This window comes from Pezoporus occidentalis, unplaced genomic scaffold, assembly GCF_034315485.1.
Source record: "Pezoporus occidentalis ecotype Australia unplaced genomic scaffold, CSIRO_AGI_Poc_V1 ctg193, whole genome shotgun sequence".
NCBI lineage: Eukaryota > Metazoa > Chordata > Aves > Psittaciformes > Psittacidae > Pezoporus > Pezoporus occidentalis.
Window position 1 is genome coordinate 251,575 of NW_026913782.1, and position 23,659 is coordinate 275,233.

Genomic DNA, 23,659 nt, shown 5'->3' on the forward strand with positions numbered 1-23,659 from the left:
GAGACCTAAATGTACAATTACAGCTGCTGGAGAGTAGGGCAACCAAGATGATTAAGGGAGTGGAGCATCTCCCTTATGAGGAAAGACTGAGGGAGCTGGGTCTTTATAGTTTAGAGAAGAGGAGCAGGGGTGACCTTATAAGTGTCTATAAATATATAAAGGGGGAGTGTCACGAGCATGGAGCCAGGCTCTACTCAGTGGCAAACAATGATAGGACAAGGAGTATGCAAACTGGAACACAAAGGTTCCACTTAAACTTGAGAAGGAACTTCTTCTCAGTGAGGGTGCACACTACAGGCTGCCCAGGGAGGTTGTGAGTCTCCTTCCCTGGAGACATTCAAAGCCCGCCTGGACACATTCCTGTGTAACGTTATCTAGGTGTTCCTGCTCTGGCCATGATCTTTTGAGGTCCCTTCCAATCTCCAGCATACTGTGATACTGTGATACTGTGATAATAAAACCATAGCTCAGAACATACACTGCAGTGGTTTGAGCCCAGCCAGTAACTCAGAGCCATGCAACCACTCGTTCACTTCCCTCCGTCTTCCCCACCTGCTCCCAGGGGGATGGGGAGGAGAATGGAGGGAATGTAAACCCCACAGGTTGAGATAAGAGCAGTCCAGTAACTAAGGTGTAACACAAACTACTGCTGCTACCACCAATAAGAATAATGAGGGAAATAACAAGGGGAGAGAATATAAAACTAAAAAGGGAAGGAAAAAAACCTCAACACAGAGAAGTGAGGCCCAATACAACTGCTCAGCACCTGCTGAGTAATACCCAGCCTGACCCAAACAGTGATCTGGGCCTTAGGGGCAACTCCCCCCAGTTTCTATACTGGGAATGATGTGCTATTCCATACCCCTTTGGCTAGTTCAGGTCTGGTCCCTGTCTCTGCTCCTTCCCAGCTTCTTGTACCCCTCCCTCACTGGTAGGACGTGAGACTGAAAAGCTCTTGATCAGGGTAAGTGCTACTGAGCAACAACTAAAACATTGGTGTGTTACCAGCATTGCTCTCACATTAAAGCCCAAACACAGCCCTGCACCAGCTGCTACAAAGGAGAAGAATAACTGTTACAGCTGAACCCAGGACAATATACTTATAAGAGGAAGAAAATAAAAATGACATTAACAATTTCTGCAAAATATGCTGTACAAACACAGGCAACGGGATCCATAAGACAAAGGTAACCTCTGCAAGTCAGCTCCTGTAAAAGTATTAGTTGTTCAGAAACTTTGACTTACCTAAGGTTCCAACACTGAAGGCTACCAAACTAGGACATTTTCTTCCCTCACTCCCAACTCTTACCTTGTGATACAGAAATATCACGCATGGATGGCATTGAAGTAAGTTGACTAAGCTGCTCTTTCAACTTCTTGACTTCAGCTTGCAGCTGCCTCACATTTCCTTGTGTGTCTTCATTTACCACAGCCTTTCACAAATACATTAAGAGAAAATTACTAAAGGCACAAATAGAAGTCTTATAGAATAAGAGGAAACAGAAACACTGCAAAGCAGCAAAACTCCTTTTTTTAAGGTTAAAATGGTTAAAAATATTAATGTCTTCTGTAGAATTTTGTCTGGAGCTTTTTGACCAGCAAAGCATTATACATTGAAGGCAGCAGCGTCCAGCCAGATGCCAACATGCTTTCAAAACCCACTCATGAGAAATTACATTTGGGTAGTAGCATAGATAAGAAGTAGATGCACTGAAATCCCAGTGAATTCAATTTTTTTAATGACAATTTCATTACTTTTTCTAATGAACTGCTCTGAAAACAAGCAATGAATACACACTATTATCAGCCATTCCCTAGTCCCCCAGCTGCTGTACTCTATTCATAAGCAAAAGTGAACAAGTACTTTGCAAACATCATTCGCTGTAAAATGTGTTTAGGAAAACAAATTTAGCATTTTAACTTCAATTATATTCACTGAAATTAGTGAAAGCACAGGAGTATTTCAAAGAAGCCTCCCCGTTCTGCAGATGTGTAGTTTAAATGACAAGAAATTGTTACAACAACAAAGATATTGAGTCACTCTCTTACCTTGTTCTTAATCAACTTTGCCCGCTGAGCAAAATTAAGAGTAGAGAGGGTTTCACCAAAGCACCTGGATCCTGGATGAACATTTGCAATTATACAGGTTTTTGCATTACCACCAAGGGAATCCTGTTTAAAAACACAGAAGTTAACTTTAGTAGATATTTCACTTTAATCTTGGTAAAGTAGCAGACTGATATTCAACCATCTGTTGACTGTTCCAACCTATCTTCTGGTGGCAACTGCCAAACAAAAACCCAAACCAACAGATTCTTGACCAAAGATATAAAAGGAACCTCTCCTTTTTACATGCATGTTTTCATGCACTTCCATGCTGTAAAACAAGTAGCTCTCAAATCTCTGGTGAAGGCAGCAGTTATACTTAAGACTAGAAGCCTAGTACTACCAAAATAGCCCACAAGCCTCAATGGCATTCTCCCTCCCTACTAAAGATCATTTTTTGTGGATATCTTTATAGCACAGCCACCTAGAAAGAACATAACCACTTCAACAGCTTATACAGTTACAATTCCATTTTAATGTGTTTTGGGTTGCATTGAAAGAACTTAATTCTTCAGAGACTCATGATTCTAAGATATACATAGAACAGGGATGGAAAGATTGGAAAATACAGCTGTGATCACATCAACACTGAGTTGTAACACAAATACTGTATTTTGCACAAGCACTATAACACAAAAATGTGTTACAGGTATTCATTACCCTTCATAGAATTTTAATGAGTGCTGGTGTCCAACCAATCTTTAACTGTTTCCATCTTTGTTTTCTGTTCACCATGAAAAGAGCCTATAAGCTTTCAGGTAGGAAACTGTTAAGTGTCTCCAATTCTTAACATCATACTGACATTTAGCACATGTAGACTAATCCTGAAAAGTCTTTCAAACATTTCAACACATCTCCAAATGCTACACTGCAATGCAGACTATTTCCCAAGTTACAGGGATGAAAACATACACTTTTTCTTTAAAACTTGCAAATATGGATTTAGGCTTATAATCTCCTATTAAATTTGTCTACAGCAATAAATCTACTGGAAGTCTGCTTAGGTAAAAAGATACTTTTCAAGCTCTTTTCCACTTGCCCAATATTGAAACATCTTTAATATACCCAAATTCAGCTTTTTACAGTAAAAAAGCCCAAACAAGTATTTTCTGTACATCCTAAGCAGCATGTAAAAATCCAGAGGATCTGTATTACCCGTAACAGAAAAGTGAGCTTGGAATCCCGGTAACAGATGTGCCTCTGTTTTCCATTACCAATATCAACAAGTGCTTTCATTACTTGGCTCAGGCAACTTAGTGATCGATTTATGTTACCTGCTTCCTAAAAAGGGAAAGAGTAAAGGTGAATTGATTTGGTGGATGGAACAGGGCAATATGTCTGAAAGGAAAAATATACCACAGCTTTTACAGAACTAACCTTTAATCTCATTCCTGCTGTATGGGTGTCTTTCTGTCTCTCCGATCCTGCCAAGTCTACAAGGTTGAGCAGGGAAGACCGAATGTTAACCACCTCATTGTTTTTCTCCATGGATTCCACTGTGACAGTGAACACAGCGTGCGATCTTGAGGATTCTCTGTTCATTGAGGTTGATGCTACACGACGGTTTCTCCAGCCCATTGTTAATGCCTAAGAATGAAAAAGGTATCTAATGATACCAAGTGTCTCAGACTGTACTCAGTATTTTCCCACAGTAGTAAGCATATTTCAGTGCAACAGCTTTCAAAAAATCTCAAGGACTTCTCTAAATTTTTCCAATAGAGCTCTTTTAAAACTGAAAAAGCATAGCTGCTCTCAAGGTTAATGAAAACATGAATTATAATATTCACTTCTTTCCTCCAAGAATGCTATTGCTGATGGAAAGTATAATGTATCCAATAGCATGTTAGCAGTACACAATTACAGAATACTATGCATATGTGTCTCATTCATGGAGAAATAAACCTGACAATTTCTACAACATATATGCTGCCTAAGTAGCAGGAGATGTAGTTTTCTGTTGTTATTTCAGACATGTAGGACAAGTATTAGGGAAAGATTATTATAATTGCAATTCAGATATTCCAAAATCCAGAGCTATATGACTTGCTCTTGTGAGACCCCACTTGCTGCACTGTGTGCAGTTCTGGTGTTCTCAATATCAGAAGGACACGGAGCTGTTGGAGCAAGTCCAGAGGAGGCCATGAGGATGACCAGGGCCTGGAGCACCTCCTGTATGGAGACAGGCTGAGAAAGTTTGGGCTGTTCAGCCTGGAGAAGAGAAGCTGCGGGGAGACCTCAGAGCAGCTTCCAGTATCTGAAGGGGGGCTACAAGGATGCTGGAGAGGGACTCTTCATCAGGGACTGCAGTGATAGGACAAGGGGTGATGGGTCCAAACTGAAACAGGGGAAGTTCAGGTTAGGTCTAAGGGAGAAGTTCTCCCCTGTGAGAGTGGTGAGGCGCTGGCACAGGGTGCCCAGAAAGCGGTGAATGCCTCATCCCTGTCAGTGTTCAAGGCCAGGTTGGACAGAGCCTTGGGCAACATGGTCTTCAGGTCCTCTCCAACCCAAACCATTCTATGATTTTATGTGTGGAATAGGCAGGAAGCATTATCTAGAAACAGCTTTTTACACTGTTTTGCAGTGTATGTAAACAGGGGAAAAGAGTGTCAGAGGCACTCTGCAAAAAAGTATGTGCTTTAATCTGAGGAATATTTACCGAATAAGCATCAAAACATTAAAAAGCAACAAAAAATACCTGGTATGCTTCAGCAGCAGATGACAACACCTGTTCAACAGCCCCATCAACAAAGACTCCCTTGTTGATGTGCTCTCTGAGAAGGAGTCCAGCTGAAGCAGAATCTAGCAAGTCAAATATCTGTTCATTGTAGATTTCAATAAATGAGCATTTGCAGAGAAAACTCTTTCCATTGCCAGCCTGAAAAACAGTAATTTACACTATAAACAGATGGGGTTTATTAAGTCTGGCATTGCATGGCAGCAAGTCTCTTTTTACACATACCTAAAGCTACTAGTTTGCGTATGCATTCTGCATGATATATTCCTGATGCCCAGATGACAACCAACATCCCAAAACCTACATGCATATTTAGACTCAAAATACAAGCACACTTGGGTCTGAAGAAAGTACTATAGTTTGGTAGAGTACTAGAAGCAAGTGTTTCTCACAAAGAAATCCAACACAAGATGGCAATAATCCTGGAAACTTCACTTACCAAAGAACCATAGCTAATCTTTAATGTAAGACTTTAATTGCACTAAGAAGTATAAGGTAAATGTACCTTTTCTTTTTCACGTTCAATTAGAAAAAATAAGTATTCAAAGCTCCGTGGAATGACACCCCTCAAACTGTGAGTGAAATTGCCAGATTCAGATGGTCCTAAAGAGATTTGGAATTAAAAACAAGAATTATTACTACTTAAGAGCAATGTTTGACCTTTTCAAGACATCATTACAGATGATTTCAGCAACCACATTTTAGTCAGTTTATGGCAAAACCACAGAAGAAATGCAATAAAATCAGCTTTCAAGATCTAAGATAATATTCCATAATCAGATCCATACATAGCCTAAATGATGCTTGTGAAAGTTCATTTTACCTGTCCATAGATCACCCAAGTCTAAAAGCACATAACTTCCACAGAAAGCATGTACAAATGCGCAGGTATGCCAATGCAGGTACTTTAACCCTGATTTCAAGAACCAGAAAGATAGGGTGGATTTGTCCCCATATTTAATTAATTCCTATGTAGTCCTCAAATACACATCAACTAAATTGGTTTTGGTTATTTCAGTAACTTTCTAACATCAGCAAAATTATTAATACATTTAAAATCACCACTGTATGAAGAACAAGATTACAAAAGGATCCCTCCCTATGCAGAGGGGCCTCACCTTCCTGGTCAGGTTGGAAGCAGTCATTTTGAAAACCCCAATATATTTTAACATGGAAGCCCCTTGCACACTGCAGTATTTTGCTACACATGCAAGAGATACCAGCCAAAAAGGGGAAGCCAATAGTATACTCATTTTTGAGAACATTTATTAGATGTGTTTACCTGAATAGCTTCTCTCCTCTTAAAAACAGGGCTAAAAAGGTAGACGAGAATACCTATACTGCACTATTTTGATATAAAGCAAAATTAACTGCACTGAGCACTACACCATTTCTTAAACCTGAAAGCTATCTGTAGCAAGACAAAAAACTAAGTCATCCCAAGACATTTCAACAAGACAAAAACCAAAACACTAGGAAAGCACTGAAAGATTCTCTCATGCACTTACCCATCATAGTAAAGGTTTTTCCTGAGCCAGTCTGGCCACTAATAACAAGAAGAAAAAAAAAAAAAGAGTCAGATAAAGTTTTATTCTGGCTCTTAATTTTTCATTAATCTGCATCTTTTAAGGAGCACGCACGGTTTAAAATAAAAGCTACAGAAGCAAGCTGAGAAACAAGTCAGCTAAAAAGGTAGACAAATAGAACATGAAATTCTGTTGGATAAATCACCTTTACTCACCCCCCATCATTTTCTTCCTTATTTGTGATGGAAAGGAACTTAACATAAAAACAAAAGCTTTCAAATTTATATTAAACTACTTTTTGAGTCAGTTTTGGGGTTTTGTGTCACTCAGCTGTGCACATAAACCCAAAATGCAAAAAATACTTGTAAGCTGAGTATGCCCTTTTTTAGGCCATAGTTATCAACCATGCTAGAGAAACTTCAGAGCAATTTCCTTTCATTTTCCACACTTTTTATATTGCAACAAAGTCGATGTGCCTTCAGTTTTGCAAATGCTGTGCTAGGCTAAAAAAAACAGTAAGGTTTTGATTAGATTGAGCCTTCACCTTAGCATTTTTGATCAAAGTGCTATCTCAGTTTTCCAAAGGATATCGAGTTAATATAATTATATTCATACTACTAGTCATGGATATATTTCTACCTTGAAAACACTATGAAAGTCATAATCATCATTTCCAAGTATTCCCACAGACAGTTAAGACTTGCTAAAGAGTTAAGCTGGCTAAATATGCAGTTAAAGAGATTTTCAGTATGCCCATAGTAAAATGGAATGAAAACAAGTAACGTTTTCTTTACCAATACGATGAAACTTGTAGGTTTTAGTCAAAGAATAGTAAAATTGAAGTGATTTAGCAATCAACATTATTGGCCTAAGTATAACACCCACAGACTCATCTGAAAGAGGAATAAGAAGCACTCTTCATCATGCAACAACATTCCCTAGGTTGTGCTACAGTAAGAAAGCACTTGCAAAGTTTACTGTAACACCAAGCAGGCTCTGGCACTTAAACCCACAACTACTACTCATTAACCCAGTGCCTTCAAATGGTGCAATGAATTACCATTAAATGACTTACTATGCAAAGACTGTTCCATTGTAGCCATTCATACAAGATTCAACAATATTTTTGGCCACAGTTGAGAACACTGACTCCTGGGGACAAAGGAAAGAGAAAACACTTGGCACCACTGATTCAAGTCTTGCTTCTACCAGCATTTTACAGATCATAGCTTTATAATGTATAAAATAGAATCATTGAATGGTTCGGGGTGGAAAGGACCTGAAGATCATCCAGTTCCAACCTCCTGCCATGGGCAAGGATGCCTCACACTAGACCAGGTTACTCAAAGCCCCATCCAACCTGGCCTTGAACACCTGCATTCCTTAATATTACACATGTATCATGTTCCCTGGACTTCTCACAGCAAAATAATACATCCTAAGTCTTTGTGACATAAACCACTCCTCTGAAAGACATTTATTCCTTGATAAACTGAAAGAAAAATAACAAAACTCAGCATCATGGTAACAGCTTTCAAATAGATATTATACTTATTTTGGTTCAGTGTTTTTGATTATATGGTTTATACCATCAAAATTAAGCCCATGACACTTACCAAATCCAGTTAACTTTCAACATTCGCATTGCCAAATGGCATATTCAACAGGTCTGCCCAACTCTTAACCTCATCTGTTTTCACAGATTTCTTAGACCTGCAAGAGCAGCCTAGCTACAGATTAACAGCCTAGAGTGGGTAGGTTTTTGGGGTTTTAGGGGGCGGGGAAGGCTGAGTAGGCTCTTAAATTAACATATTTAAGGGTTATTTTAAACAGAAGCTAAAGGGAACTGAAGTCTTAGAGGAATTAAAATTATGTTCAGAATCACAAGCACAATCACAGAAATCAAATTGAAGGATTTTCTTTCCCATATTATCAGTCCCAGATGAATAATGCCTCTGCTCAAAAGGAAAATATAAGAAAGAAATATAACAAATAGGCTACAAACTCATAAGTTCCCAATATACAAATCACATCTGCAATACCAGCTACTGACTGCCAGCGATTTCTATGTTTGTCCCAACAGGCAGGTTTATTTTCTAAGGTGTTACTGTAACATTTACAAATAGAAATTCCAATTTCAACACAAACTTTAAAGAAATTAAGTTAAAAAAATACATTAAAACTATTAGAGAGCAGAATTTATCCCAACATTTCTGTATTATAACTACATATCACCAATCTGACCAGTGATAAAAATAAGACCCAAAGCATCACACATCTTCACAAAGATTTAGTGTAGCAGTTGCCAGAATGTGAGGAAAATCTGCAATAGTATTCCAAGACTCTGGAAGTCATTCATTACCTGTGTTGTTTCCATATTTGCAACATAATCAAAAGTGAAGATCTTTGGCTCAGGCTTCGAATGCAGACGGATGGTTTTTGAGGAAAGAACAGATAAACACAAGCCTTGATGTCCATTGCTTAAGGCGGTTCCCTCTGAAGGTGGACGTACCCTTACGCAGACTTTGATAGCATCACCTTCAGCACTAAAGGAATATTTATGCATTAGATTACTTCAAAATAGATTTATCAGCTGTTTGATAAAATTAGATCACAAAAATCAGAGTAAACATAAAGTCATACAAAGGTCCCTCCTGAAAATATACCACTATTAGCTGTAATAGTAGTATATTATATGCATCAATTCACTGTGTACACATCAATTCACTACAAGCCATGGATTTAATGAAGGTCACAATGTGCAGATTTAAAAGCAAAGAACATGGAATTATTGGAATTCATTGCTATTCCATGTAATTTTAGCTCCAAAAGAACACATTTCACAGTGAACCTAAGATATATAAAAACAGTGTTGTTACAAGTGTTTCAGTAGTTTCTAAGACCAGGAGCTTCAAGCATCCTTCTCTCTACTGAAAAAGACTACAAATGGAGTGGATGATGCTACATTCCAGCAAGAAAAATGCTAGCATTTCAATTTGCTGCTCACAAGAAGGGAAAGAACAACCAATTCTTGATCCATGAGTCCAATGAAGTACAGCAGCACCTATATCTAAAAGCTGCCTAACCTATTTCATCACATTTATCAGAAGATGCACCAGTAAATTTAGCTTGAGTAAGCACATGACTCTGACATTAAAACTTTGAGAAGTTCTGGCATAAATACCAGTATATACAGATACAATATTAAAGAACTCAAATCTTAAATGAAGTGGTAGCAATCTTGAATTTACTTCGTTCTTTCCCAAAAGGCAGTTATAGCACAAGGGTGTTACAACTCTTACCAATTTTTAGTTTTGGCAAAAAAGAGAAAGGAACAGAATAGCGCAGGAAAACACTGAAAGAAAAACTTTAAGTTTATTTCACAGTTATAGTAGGTGTTTTTTGCACTTTATATGCAATGTTGTTCCGGAGTTCAAGTATTCCAGGTGAGAGAAATGAGACACAAATGGAGAACTCACAACCAGGTTATTAATATAGGAAAACATACAGATATTAGCAAATACAGTAAAGGATACTTCTGACATTTGGTTATCTTACCAACCCCAAGGACCTTGCAAGGATGATCAGCAAACAAGCTCCAAGAGACTTCATGGCAGGGCGAGGTGGCAGGCTCAATCTTAGCGGGCATCCCCAGGGAGGCAATGTTGACCTGGGTGGTATGAGGCTCTGCCTCCTCGCATTGCATGAGGCTTGGGCTTTTACACTGACAAAAATACATACTCATTCTGATGCAGGGGCCAGCCTACGTTGGAAGAAGTGGCCAGCAATACCTAGAAAGGTCTCCAAGGGTCGAGACTTTTCCAGGGCATTCTAAAGCCAAACTTTCCAGGTAGGAACCAAACTGGACTTTCTGGGGAGCAGCCAAAGCGGACAGACAGTACTTTTCTATCTTTGTGTGGTCAAACACATGGACCATTATAAATTATCCCTGACACAAATGTGATTATTCATACATGCAAACTGTCCAATATTAGTTTACCTAGATGTGTTCAAAGGTATTGCAGAGTCACATAAATCTCCTAGAAAATAAAAATGAAACACACATAATTAAACAAGATAAAATTATTGCTTAAAAAAAGTCATTTAAATTGAAAATATTTTAGAAATAGAAAATGAAGGAGATAAATGGAGAGCCTTGCAAATAACTGCTTCCTGCATGAATCAGAACTTTACAACAATAGTAAGCAACTATCTTCCCTTGACAGAAAATTCTCAGTTTCTTGCAAAGGTAGAGAAAATTCCAGTCCTGCAGTGTGAGTAGGCTCTTAAATTAACATATATAAGGGTTTGCAAGTGTTTGGGAGAATTAGGAACATGGATACTAATAGAATTGTATATTCCCTTTATATTTTAAAACTGCTAACTCAACTGCAGGTAAACCAACACAGCAGGAAATAGGTTTTTTGTCATCACTGCGAAAACTCATCTTCCTAAACCTGAACAGCTGAACAACTTTCACTTTTTAAAAAAAGTAGTCAAATTCCTTTCATTTTAATGAAGTAATATAGAGCACTCTAATGCATTAAGGTCTCTTGCAGCTATCAGCACCATTCTGCACAGCTTCACATCTCAAGGGTTTATTACTACATAGGTAGATAGTGTTACTTGTCTTCTACTTAAGGATGACTCTGACATGAAATTATTTCACACAGGTTAGTCAAAATGTTAACTAACATAATCAGATGTAAAAGAAAAAAAAACAAGCGACAATGAAAGATTTACCAAAATACTCTAATAATAAAGACCTCATAAAGTCTCCAAGAGTGCATAGGTTTTGTTGTAAGAAGATTCCTTTACAAGTGGAATTAAGATGCACAAAGATATTAACCTTCTCATTAACATTAATACTACACAAATAACTTGCTGCTGCTGTGTAGCTACATGAATACTTTGCCATTGCTGTGTGAGCCTGCCTGCTTTCACAGAACCATAGAATGAACTGAGTTGGAAAAGATCACCAAGCCCAACCATTCCCCAGAACTGCCAAGGCCACCACTAACTCACATCACTGAGGGCCTCATCTGCACGGTGTCACACAAGGAAGAGCTTCTTCCTTATGTTTAATTTGAACTTCCCCTGTTTCAGTTTGAACCCATCACCCCTTGTCCTATTGCTACAGTCCCTGATGAAGAGTCCCTCTCCAGCATCCTTTCAGACACTGGAAGCTGCTCTGAGGTCTCCAAGCAGCTTCTCTTCTCCAGGCTGAACAGCCCCAATGTTCTCAGCCTGTCTTTGTATGGGAAGTGCTCCAGCCCCTTACTCACAGCTAATTAAAACTCGATAACATTACAGAGAACGAACCGATTAACGCGGGGCAGCTGAGAGCAGCCGGGTTTGTGAAGCTTCCCGCTCGGGAGGGCAGCTCACACTTATCAACTATGGGAAGCCCTTAGGGATATCACTCAAGGATGCCAATGCCAAAAGCGCTCCTGGAGGCGACGGGGATCGTTGTTCGCCGTGCCGCTGCTCCGACCCCACCGTGGCCCCTCCAGGATCGCAGCCCCAGAGCATCGGCCTCTCCATGGGGCACCGAGCCCAGCCAGGCCCCTACTCGACCCTCTTAGCTCTCACACATGGGTGACACCACAGAATCCCAGAATCGGCCGGGTTGGAAGAGACTTGTAAAGATTACCTTGTCCAACCCCCAATCCCCCCTCAGTCTGCTCTTCTCCAGACTAACCAGCCCCAGCTCCCGCAATCTCTCCTCACAAAAGAGATGCTCCAGACCCCCATCACCCTTACGGCCTTCACTGAACCCTCTCCAGCAGCTCCTTGCCCGTCTTGTGCTGAGGAGCCCAGCAGAGCCGCCCTTCACCAGGCCACGGGCACCACACCACACCGCGCCGGTTCGGTTCGGTTCGGTTCCCACATGCGGGTGAACCCCCCCCTCACGCTGCCCGCTCCCCACATGCGGCTAAAACGCTCCTCACCTTCCCCAGGGCTGCCGGGCCCCCGCTTACGTTTCCTGGCGGAAGCCATGCTCCTTCCCTCCCGCCCGCGCAGCGCCGCTCGCTAAACGGCGGAGCGTTCAAATTTGACGCCAAGAGACGCAGCCGACGTGGCTCCGCCCCCTCCCGCGAGTGACGTCAGCGCGGCCGTTTCGCTCTGTCTTCTCTGCCATTGGCTGGACGTGCCTTGACGTGCCGAGGGCCGCTGAGGGGAAGGCGGCTCGGTGGCGGCCATGAGCAAGCGGAACCAGGTGTCCTATGTGCGGCCGGCCGAGCCCGCCTTCCTCAGCCGCTTCAAGCGGCAGGTCGGGTATCGGGAGGGCCCCACGGTGGAAACCAAGGTAACGGCCTTGGGCAGCGCGGCCCTCCGCTTGTGCGGGGCCCTGCTTCCTTTGTAACCCGGCGAGTGGCCCTTTCCGGGGGTGGGAAGCGGCAGCACCCGCTTCATGGGGCCTCCCGTGCCCCAGGCTTAAGTGGAAGGCGGTGGGGAAGCAGCACTACGGCTTTGTCCCTGTAGGAGAAGTGGAACAGTAATTGCCTGCTTAAAATTAAGAAAACCGTCTTATTATTTCGATTCAAACCATCAAGAAATTGCAGCGCCTTTCCCCGCTGCTGTTTCTGATGATAGCAGCCGAGGGGAGCATGGTGCGCCTCGCAGAGCAGTCAGTGCGCAAGGGATCTGTGTCAACAGGGAAGCAGCAGTGATGTCCGAAATTCACCTGGCCTTACAAAACCCAAACAGAATAAATAGTGGTTGAGTAATACAGTACAAAAGTGTTTTAGCGGCCAAAAAGTAACATCGAAAAGGAGTTAACATCATCTTAATACAGGTCAGCAAACTGATGTGATGGCAGGGCAGGGGTGTTGGAGACAGCTTGTTAAAAGGCAGCCTTTTCTGAGGGGTTTTCTGTTTCCAGTGTGTTTTTGCATGTGTTTCCTGCTGAGATTTTGCAGGATGCCTTATAAAAGAGGCCTGTCATTATAACACATGCAGAGTTACGTATGTGTTATAACTAAGGAACTGTAAATTGAAGCGGTCGTTTAACATCAGCTGGTAGTGCTGTTTGTGCAGTGGTGGTGGTGACCTGGTTGTACTTGTGCAGGTGTTTGCATGATCCCACCCTAACCGATGCAGCTGAAAACTAACCTAGCAAAAAAGAAAGTGCCCCACCATTGTTACCGCCTTGATTTGAATTGTATTTGTGCCACTGGATATATAATTTATTCATGAAGATATTTCTTTTTACAAGCAGCCAATGTATTGATCTGTGCCACTTGCACCATTTGCCTGTATTTAAGGTTCAGTTCCTGTATAAAGTGGCCATTATCACCTTACCCTCTCCAGGAAAGTAATAGTCACAAGGATTTGTTAAAAAAAGAAATTTGAGATAAAACTATGCCTTGAGTTGTACAAACTGTTTCACTCCCCCAAGAAGATTTTGTTTAGCTCTTGGTAAATTCAGTAGATAGTGGTAATGCCATCTATACTTTTCCTTATGAGTTTTAAGTTCCTCTGTTACCTCCAAGCTTTCTGTTGTTGCCTGCCAGAAAGTTTATTGTTACAATTTGTTATCCCAAATGATTCTTGTGTCTCAGAGCATGAATTCGAGAGAGTGGAAACAGGGAAATGGTTTTCTTTGTGTCAGTCCATAATGCTTATAGTGATTTGGTTAGGCAGCTTTAATAACAAAGCCACCATAGACTCCCTTTCTCTGTGCTGCTTGGAGTACAGCATAGAAGATTCAAATTTGGACCCACACATTTAAGATTTTCTTAGTGTTGCATGGCAGATAGTGCTTGTACAGTAAAGGAACAAGGGAATGAATTCTTCACCTTCCAAGTTCCTGCTGTTTTGGTCTCTGATTGAAAGAGCCCATACAGTTTCTTTTCTAGGGGATGCCATGTCTCAGGATAGAATTGGAGTGTCACTGTGACAATGTGTATTGGGAGAGTTTGGCATTGACAAGTATGCAAAATCTCTTCACTAACCTCACTGCAGAAGTGAAACCAAAGACAAGTAGCCCACCCTCAGTGGCTGTGATTGAGTGGGGTGGTCAGAATTGCTTTTATTTCTCTCCTGTCTAGAGAGAGCAGCTTCCACTCGCAGATGAGGATAGTGACAATGTCAGTGACAAGGAAGATGAGCAGCCTCAAGTGGTAACATTGAAGAAGGGGGACTTGACTGCAGAAGAAGCGATGAAAATTAAACAGCAAATCAAAGAGTCCTTAAAGTCACATGAATCAGGTGAGTTGCAAACTACTTATTTCTTGCTTATAGCCAAAGAGAGAAAATCCATAAAAGGGAGCTTGATACTTGCTTACTTTTTGACCATTTAATACTGCCTTTCATTAGTTGTGTGAATTTTTCAGACATAATTGCATGTAGCGTGAGGAGTATAGTATTGAGTCCTTATGGGATTTTGGCACCTCTGCCTATTACCCCTTTGGAAATAGCTTGCATTTGGAGGAAAAAAAATCCAGAGGAGTAGGTACCAGGAGTGTTGGATCGCTATGCTTTGGGGACTGCTGCCCTTTATTCTACATTATTGTGTTTCTATTTGTTCATCAGTAGTTAATATGAGGTCTTGGCTTCCTTTTCCTATTTTTTGCCTTATGGGAGTAAAAGGATAAGTGCTTCGTTGTTCCTCTGCTATGGGGAGGACCTGGTGTGAAACCGGAAATGAAAGTGTGGGTGACTGTGCTACAGCTTGCTGTGGGCTTTGTTGAGTCTTTGGCCATCTTTGCACTGTCAGTCTGACCTCTAGATTTACATTCTGATTTCTACTCAGAGGCAGGTATTTAGATGGCTGGTTATTTCCAGTTTAATAAAGAGAGGTTTGAATAATTCCTTTTTTTTGGATAAAGGTCAATTCTAAAAATGGGAACTATAAAGAAAGTTTGATGCTCATGATTTAATTATGTTTCTTGTTGCTTTGATTTTTATCCCAGAGTTGAAAGTGAAATTACTTTAACAGGTATTGGTCCAAATACATATAGATATATATATGTGTGTGTGTGTGTGTGTGTATATAAAAAGAAATATATAAACCCCCAAATCAGGTCATTTGTGAAACTCTGAAGCTGAAAAGGTAGCAGGGAAGTAAATTTCCCAACTGAGAGTCTTCCTTTCCACTGCATATGAATGCTAAGACATGTTAATAGATCATAAATGATGTGTTGCTGGCTGGCTGTTGTGAAGAGAACCTCTTTTTCAAAACATGTAAATACTCATTTTTGAGGCTCTGCTCTTTCCTGTTTTGTATCTGTAGTGATTGTCTTCATTTGAAGGTCCTTGTCTTCAGGCCTTGGTTTGAGATCCAAAGTCCAGAGGAGGCCATGAGGATGATCAGGGCCTGGAGCACCTCCTGTACAAATACAGGCTGAGAACATTAGGGGCTCTTCATCAGGGATTATAGTGATAGGACAAGGGGTGATGGGTTCAAACTGAAACAGAGGAAGTTCAGGTTAGATCTAAGGCAGAAGCTCTTCCCTGTGATGGTCGTGAAGCACTGGCACAGGGTGCCCAGAGAAGTGGTGAATGCTCCATTCCTGGCAGCGTTCAAGGCCAGGTTGGACAGAGCCTTGGGCGACACGGCCTAGTGGAAGGTGTCCTAGGCCATGGCAGGGGCTTGGACTGGATGTCCTCAAGATCCCTTCCAACCCAAACCAGTCTGTGATTCTCAGGTGCCCTGGCCTTCCTGCTGAAAGGAATGTTCTTGAGCATATGATGAAATTTTGCCAGTGTTTAACCAGGCCAAGAGGTAAAACCTTTTCCTTTGATGCACAATGATCCACAAACAGTACTGAGGCCTTGAAGGTCAGAGCTAAGGTAGTGGACTTTTTGGTGGAGTTTTTGAGATTTGCTCAGTTTATGCACTTTGGTTATTAGGCATTTAAATTCACATTACAAAGATCAGTTTCTCTGTGGTAGACAAGATGAAATCATTTTGTGCAGTTCACAGGAGATTTTGGAGTAACACTGAGATTTCTGGCTTCCATTTTTCCATATGTATGAGTACATAGCTGTTTGTCTGACTTAATTTTATGCATATGCTTTCAGTACAGTTTTAGGGGTTTGGTTTTCAATTTACTATTCTAAGAAAATGTAAAGAGTATTCGATGAAGACTTTTGATGCTCCTTATGCTGATGCAGTAGCTGGTTGTCCTGTTCCCATAGCGGAGGTGGTGCTGTGTCTAGTGTGTACACTCAAGTACATGGACAGTTGTGTCTGCTCCTAAGTGCAATTTTTCTTACAGATGCCTTTTTCTACCAGAATTTGGCTAGCACTGTGCTTCAGATCAGGGTTTCCAAATAAACAAGGTATTTAAGCAACAATTAGTAAGGGGAATTATTTGATATTAAACTGCTGAGCCCAAAAATTGAGGCCCAGCTTCTGAGGATAATGATACATAGTGCATTTTGGTTGTTTGGCTGTGATGTTTTTCAGAAATAGCTGGTTTTCCCTCCCAGAATATACCATGTGCATTTCCTAAACTTTGATGTCACATGTGCAGCATCAAACTGAAACAGGGGAAGTTCAGGTTGATTATAAGGCAGAAGTTCTTCCCTGTGAGGGTGCTGAGGCGCTGGCACAGGGTGCCCAGAGAAGCTGTGGCTGCCCCATCCCTGGCAGTGTTCAAGGCCAGGTTGGATGGGGCTTGGAGCAACCTGGTCTGGTGTGAGATGTCCCTGCCTGTGGCAGGGGGCCTGGAACTGGATGGTCTTAATGTCCTTTCCCACACAAACCAGTCTGGGCTTCTATGATTCTGTGGTCATTTGTACCACACAACCCTTAAGACACTAGATTTAATAGTTGTAATGCTTAGAGTATGCATTGAAGAGTGTTTCAGCCAGTGCTGCATATGCTACCGCCGAAATGTTCTTCTGTCATAATGCTTATATATTGAGGAAAGAATTCGTGCTAAAGACAAAAGATATTTAGTGTTTATAACTAAATAGCACATCGTGTTGTCCAACACATGCATATTGTGAGGAAATTTCTACTGAATAAAGAATTTCACAAAGGTACTTTAGGAAAAGTGTCTTGCTCAAAACCTAATGGTTTCTAACACCCAGTCAGATATACATTATACAAGTTGCAAATCACTGCATGAGCGTTTATGTCCAATTCATGACTTTACAATTGCACTTTTTCCCCAGGAATACTGCCTTGGTGCTGTTACTTGTGCAGTAGCTTTCTGCCTGTCTCTGACAATCCTTGAAGGAAGATAACAAATCCTTGTTTTTAACTTATTTGCTCTAATACATGTTGAGGAGCAGAATTACTCATTTGGAATACTTTGGTGATTTTGCAGATACAAACAAGCCCTAAAACTTTCATCCTATATGACAGTGTCCTGGGTTCAGCAGTAGCAGTCATTTTTCCCCTTCTTGGTAGCTGGTGCAGTGCAATGTTTTGACTTTCAGCTCGGGAACGGAGCTGATAACAAGCGATGTTTTGGTTTGGCCAAGGACTTTGTGAGCCTCATGCTCTGCCAGGGAGGAGGGGAAGCCGGGAGGAAGCAGAGACAGGACACCTGACCCAAACTGACCAAAGAAGTATTCCATACCACAGCACGTCATGCCCAGGATGCAACTGGGAGTTAGCCGGAAGGGCTGGGAGACTGCAGGGTTGGAGGAGGTATCGGTCGGAGCTTGGTCGGGCTGGGGGGGGCGAGTTATCGGTCGGCTGGTGGTGAGATGATGTATTCTCTTCCCTTGTTATTTCCTTTATCATTATTATCATTGGTGGTAGCAGTAGTGATCTGTGTTATACCTTAGTTACTAAACTGTTCTTATCTCAACCCGTGGGAGTTGCATTCTTTTCGATTCTCCTCTCTGTCCCTCCGGGAGCAGGGGGAGGGCAAGAAAGGGGGGGAAGTGAGCGAACGAAATTACCTGACTGGGTTTAAACCACGACAGTTCTTTTTGGCGCCCAACGTGGGGCATCGAGGGGTTGAGATAACGACAGATCTGACTGGATTAATAGTAGCTCGTCACAATGCTGATTTATTGGCTCTCAGAGTTGTTCTTGTTGATCTCACAGCTTCAGAATGTTGTAACTTACGTAGAGCCGGTATTTGCTGTGTTAGTGTTTATCAAGTGTGGGGCCTGGGCTAAGGTTCTTGTCTCACTGTGCTTTATGGCAATGGCTTGTAATACGGACGGGCTCCAGCAGCAGGGCGGGACGGACGTGGCCGTGGACTTGTACCTGGCCGTCCGGCTGCTCTTCACCGTCCTGGCCCTCACCCTACTCTCCATCTTCGTGAGGCTGCGGGGAGCCGAGGGGGAGCGGCCCCGGGAGCCGGCGGCAGCCGAACCGGCCCGGGAGAGCGGCCCCGGGGACCAAGCGGCGGCGGGAGCGGGGCCGGAGGCCGCGAGGGGACGGCTGCCGGTGGAGGAGGTCGGGGCGGTCGGGGAGAGGAAGGAAGCGGCTGCCGAGCAGCGGGAGAAGGCGGCGGAGGAGCCGAGCCCCGCGGAGGAGCCGAGCCCCGCGGAGGAGCCGAGCCCCGCGGAGGAGCCGAGCCCCGCGGCCGAGCTCAGCCCCGCGACCGAGCCCAGCCCCGCGGCGGCCGAGAGCGTTTCCCAGCAGCCGCCCGCCGAGCCCCAGGAGGATGCAGGAGACCACGCAGCATTTCCCAGCAAGGCAGAGGAGGAAGAGCTGGACTCAGGAAAAGAGAAGCTGGCGGTGGGAGAGCCGGCAAGCACAGCAGCTACACCAGCCCCGGTGACAAGCACAGCAGCTACACCAGCCCCAGTGACAAGCACAGCAGCTACACCAGCCCCAATGACAAGCACAGCAGCTACACCAGCCCCAGTGACAAGTACAGCAGCATCGTTTGAGAGTTCTGAAGGTTTTGAATGGCCTTTGGGTGTCCTTGGGACCTGCCTGCTGATTGTGATGGGGATCAGCATGTTGGCACACACACAGGCTGTGTTCTACCCACAACCATTTTGTCTGATCTCAAAAGTTAAGCAGAGTCAGGTTTGGGTCTTGTCTGGGGTTAGACAAACATATGGGGGGACCAAGAGGTTTTCCCCAAGGCTGGACAGCCAGGAGTGGCAGGGTGTGTGGGACAGTATGGGCAAGTATCTAGTCCACTGGGCCCCTCCAGTGCTTTGGAAGCATTGGAGATGGAAGGCAGCTGTATGGAGTCCCCAGCAACAAGCTGCAGAAACTGCTGAAGGGGACAGTGAATTATTTTGAGCCTGGTGGGCCCATGGCACTTCAGGCCATCAGAGCAGAGAGGCAACACAGAGATGGACTCATGATCGAGGGGTGGACTTAGCAATGGACACTATTGCCCAGGTTATTCACGAGTGTGAACACTGCACACAGTCTCTCCTGCTCTGGAAGACTGTTACAAGAGATGGAGCCTGACATCATGGACCAGATGGACTCAGCAGCTTTATAGGGACTGGTCCATGCACTGAGATAAGAGTGATGGTATATTGAAAATGTGGGATCTGAGCATGACGTGAATGGTATGGAATAAGGGGTGGATAATGTCCTGGGTTCAGCAGTAGCAGTCATTTTTCCCCTTCTTGGTAGCTGGTGCAGTGCAATGTTTTGACTTTCAGCTCGGGAACGGAGCTGATAACAAGCGATGTTTTGGTTTGGCCAAGGACTTTGTGAGCCTCATGCTCTGCCAGGGAGGAGGGGAAGCCGGGAGGAAGCAGAGACAGGACACCTGACCCAAACTGACCAAAGAGGTATTCCATACCACAGCACGTCATGCCCAGGATGTAACTGGAGTTAGCCGGAGGGGCTGGGAGACTGCGGGGTTGGAGGAGGTATCGGTCAGAGCTTGGTCGGGCTGGGGGGGCGAGTTATCGGTCGGCTGGTGGTGAGATGATGTATTCTCTTCCCTTGTTATTTCCTTTATCATCGTTATCATTGGTGGTAGCAGTAGTGATTTGTGTTATACCTTAGTTACTAAACTGTTCTTATCTCAACCCGTGGGAGTTGCATTCTTTTCGATTCTCCTCTCTGTCCCTCCGAGAGCAGGGGGAGGGCAAGAAAGGGGGGGAAGTGAGCGAACGAAATTACCTGACTGGGTTTAAACCACGACAGACAGTAAAAGGCAGATTTATGGCCATGTGATCTTTTTAGCTGTTTCAGCAGGACAGCAGATATTAAAAAGCTTTGTCTTGTGTATGTGGCATTTTGCTCTTCAAAGATACACCATAATTCTGGAATAAGTGCATGTGTTGTCATGGATTGTACAAACAGTGAAGTGGAATTAAGGGATCCTATGAAGCTGTCCTCTCCATTTTGGTAAGTGATGTGACTGGATTGTGTGAGACTGCTCACAGTCTCTTTGAAGTTATAGCTCTGGTTAGTGAGAACCCACTTCTAATAGGAGCTGCAGGAGACCTGGCTTCAAGGGCTGGTTGCCATGTAGCAGATGTGTGTGGATGAAGGACATTTTGTGGCCAAAAAATCCATTTTCACAGTTGCGTTTTGTCAGGGTCTCGCTGGTCTTGGTTCTGGGGACCAAGTATAGATAGCGGTGAAGGTCTGTATGTGTGTGTGAACATGTGCAGATGTGTTCTGATTTTACTGTCTTTGTTATAGATGGTGAACCAGAACCTGCTGATGGAAAAATTATGTTCAGGAAACCAGCCAAACGTTCGTCAGAGAAAAATTTGGACTTCAATGTAAGTTCAAGAAAGAAGATGAAAGAGGCACAGAAAACTAAGAGAGAAGCAACTACTCCTCAAAGTACAGCTAAGCAAATAAACAGCAGCCTTCTCTCGTTTGATGATGAGGAAAATGATGATTAGGAGTTGTATGTTTTTATATGTTACCCTTGGAGGGATCTGAGTAAGACTGAGGTTTTGCCTAGACATAGGAGCATGGTATCCAGGTCTTCTCTTACTTTGCTGTAGTCCAACTAGAGAAACATAGTGTAAAACTAGCAAGAGACAAGTCTGTGCAGTTCAGATGGAACTGTATGAACAGTATGGCGTGTCTTTCTTTTAAAAGAGAATTTAACCATGTATGTAAAAGCTATTTGAGGTCACAAATGAGTAGCAAAATAGACCTGTACATATCCACCTTATATAAATTTTCAATCAATACATTTTTAAACGTGTAATTCCTCTCTATTTACTGGCCTTAGTTGACAACTGTGTGGTTTTTACCTGTTACTGTTACCTTGACATTCAAAAGAGAGACACTTCACTGCTGTGGAACAGAGGCAGAGGATTTTTGCACAACTTTTGCATGTGTGGTGTGGCACATTAGCTCTTTGCAGAGCCCTTGCAGCAATTGCTAAAATTATGTAGTCTTAATGCTGCCTGTGGTGAATGCCATCTAAAAAGCATCAAATTCACTTAAATTGATTGTGCTAGCAAGATAAAGAAATGGTGATTGTAGCTGATGATAACAACTAATGCAAAAGAAAGATTGGAGATTGTGCACTTTGGTTATCACACTGATGGGCTTAGTGCTGTGGTGGTGGTTTCTGTTTGTTGAAGTCTGTTTGTTCCACTTGGCTACTTTTGTGTTCATCATTATTTGGGATCTCAAACAGCTTATTTAAAAGAAACTCTATTTAATCTTTAAGCTTTGGAAAAGCATTCTTTTGATTTTCTTCAAGTAGGAATTATAAACAGGAAATTTAAGTCAAGGAACATCATAACTGTGATAGAGGATTTTAAACTCTTTCGGTGGCCCATGTACAGTACAATGAATGGGACCATTTTTGTGCCATTTATATAACAGGTTGTGCTGAAATTCAGAATAGCACTGAAAGCTGCTGGGATTGGGAAGAACAAGGTGGTGGGAATGGGACTAGTGACTTTGAAATCATTTAGGTGTATGGTGTGCTCTATAACCATATATAAGCAAGGCCTGAGACTGCTGCAGAATTACAGGGTATAAAACCAGTTCTTCTGTTGTAACAGGACATTCCAAATTATTTGGGCTGTACAGCTTCATTGAGGAGCAAATTTGAAGTTGCTGTGTGAAACAGCTGGGTTTAGTTTGTTCATCTGTTTTAAACAATAAATTATGGTTTCTTTAAAGTGGTCCAAATATATTTTAATGACATTTTTAGTACATAAAGTGGGATTTTTTGGGTCAGCTGATAACTAAGTCTCTCATGACTGCTCCCTGTCTCCATACATACCAACTTACTGCAAAACCAGACCTATAAATGGATATTAAAGTCTTGCTGTAGCACTGGTCTGATACACTGCCAGAGAAGCGCAGTGTAACAACCTGCTCATTCCCATGAGGATGTGTTACATTTGTAAATACATAATTTATCTATATTCTGCATAAATAAGAGAAAATAAAATGTAGGAAGAAGAAATACAGACTCAGAGGTTCCCAGGGCTTAATCTTTCAATTTATTTTGTAGGCTTAAAACTTGTGTGAATCCACTAAAATACACACACACACATATATATATATTCCCATGAGAAATCTTGTAGCATTACAGTATACTGAAGGAATATTTGGGTATATTTCAACAAATGACTTGCTGAGTTTCATCTGAAAGATTGAATTAACCACCGGCTGCTTGCTTAAACTCTCCTGGTTCTGCTTATCAGCACAAAAATATACTGCTTACACTTCCCTTGCACAGCCTGAAAGCTCTTCCCTTTAGCTGTGAGGCAGTTTAGGGGACATGGCGATCAAGAGATAAATGCTTGCCAAGGATGAGAGGGAATCTGGATTTACCTTAAAATTAGAGAAGGCCTCCCAGCTGGTTCAAAATAAGACTGTGGTCCTGTTTGAGTCTTGCTAGTTATTGCATTTTAAACAAAACTACTGTTCCTAGTGAGAGACTTGGGAGACAAGTCCAGTAAAAAGAAGGCTACCTCAAGATACTGGGTGCAGTGCTTTTGCTTAATCATGCTTCTTGCCGTACGACTTCATGACAGGTGTCTGGAATGCAAATAAATTTATTGGATTTACTTGGAAATAATATAATGAAAGGTATGTCGTTCTTCAGGCAGCACAGCAGGGGAAAGAAAGGTGGATATGGAAACTCAGTATCTTTCCTTTATTCCAACTGTGATTTGTAGTGCTCTGACCAGGAGGAGTCCTTTGTGTTCATTGTATTTCACTCCCATTTCACCTCACAGTAACTAACTGGATGTATTAAGAGGTGTGAGTGATGCACAAAAGCATTTTAGTCAAGTGAATAGTCATGTGTCACACCAGGAAAATTATCCATGCCACCAACTCCCCATTAAACCTGAGACTAAAGAGACTTCTTCATTTAGGAAGGCAATGTAAAACTTAAGCAATCGCCTGCCTTAAGCAATGGAACATGGAAAACCAATAATGGCAAGAACTTTCTAATAA

At 42.4% G+C, this 23,659-nt stretch overlaps 2 protein-coding genes across 2 annotated transcripts in view; one reads left to right on the plus strand and one right to left on the minus strand.

The window, feature by feature from the left end:
• Positions 1 to 12,415, minus strand: part of KIF15 (kinesin family member 15) — a 35,864-nt gene extending 23,449 nt beyond the window's left edge. Inside the window, exons 1-11 of the mRNA XM_062617172.1 lie at positions 12,318 to 12,415; positions 10,367 to 10,406; positions 8,729 to 8,912; positions 7,442 to 7,518; positions 6,349 to 6,386; positions 5,346 to 5,443; positions 4,802 to 4,981; positions 3,484 to 3,693; positions 3,262 to 3,387; positions 2,050 to 2,172; positions 1,310 to 1,433 (exon numbers count right to left, since the gene is read on the minus strand). Coding sequence (XP_062473156.1) covers positions 1,310 to 1,433; positions 2,050 to 2,172; positions 3,262 to 3,387; positions 3,484 to 3,693; positions 4,802 to 4,981; positions 5,346 to 5,443; positions 6,349 to 6,386; positions 7,442 to 7,518; positions 8,729 to 8,912; positions 10,367 to 10,406; positions 12,318 to 12,366 — 1,249 coding nt within the window. The 5' untranslated portion in view covers positions 12,367 to 12,415. The remainder of the gene's footprint in view (positions 1 to 1,309; positions 1,434 to 2,049; positions 2,173 to 3,261; positions 3,388 to 3,483; positions 3,694 to 4,801; positions 4,982 to 5,345; positions 5,444 to 6,348; positions 6,387 to 7,441; positions 7,519 to 8,728; positions 8,913 to 10,366; positions 10,407 to 12,317) is intronic.
• A 133-nt stretch (positions 12,416 to 12,548) lies between these two features.
• On the plus strand, positions 12,549 to 22,368 carry KIAA1143 (KIAA1143 ortholog). Its single transcript, XM_062617173.1, has 3 exons — positions 12,549 to 12,676; positions 14,421 to 14,580; positions 20,915 to 22,368. Exons 1-3 carry the CDS (start codon positions 12,569 to 12,571, stop codon positions 21,121 to 21,123), a joined length of 477 nt encoding a protein of 158 aa, XP_062473157.1. The 5' UTR covers positions 12,549 to 12,568; the 3' UTR covers positions 21,124 to 22,368.
• The last annotated feature ends 1,291 nt before the right edge of the window (positions 22,369 to 23,659 follow it).

Bases quoted from the DNA above. Each gene is read 5' to 3' on its own strand.
- KIAA1143 (XM_062617173.1), top strand. From the start codon at position 12,569: ATGAGCAAGCGGAACCAGGTGTCCTATGTGCGGCCGGCCGAGCCCGCC. The intron at 12,677-14,420 runs GTAACGGCCTTG...TCTCCTGTCTAG, and splicing joins GCCCCACGGTGGAAACCAAG to AGAGAGCAGCTTCCACTCGC. The intron at 14,581-20,914 runs GTGAGTTGCAAA...TCTTTGTTATAG, and splicing joins CTTAAAGTCACATGAATCAG to ATGGTGAACCAGAACCTGCT.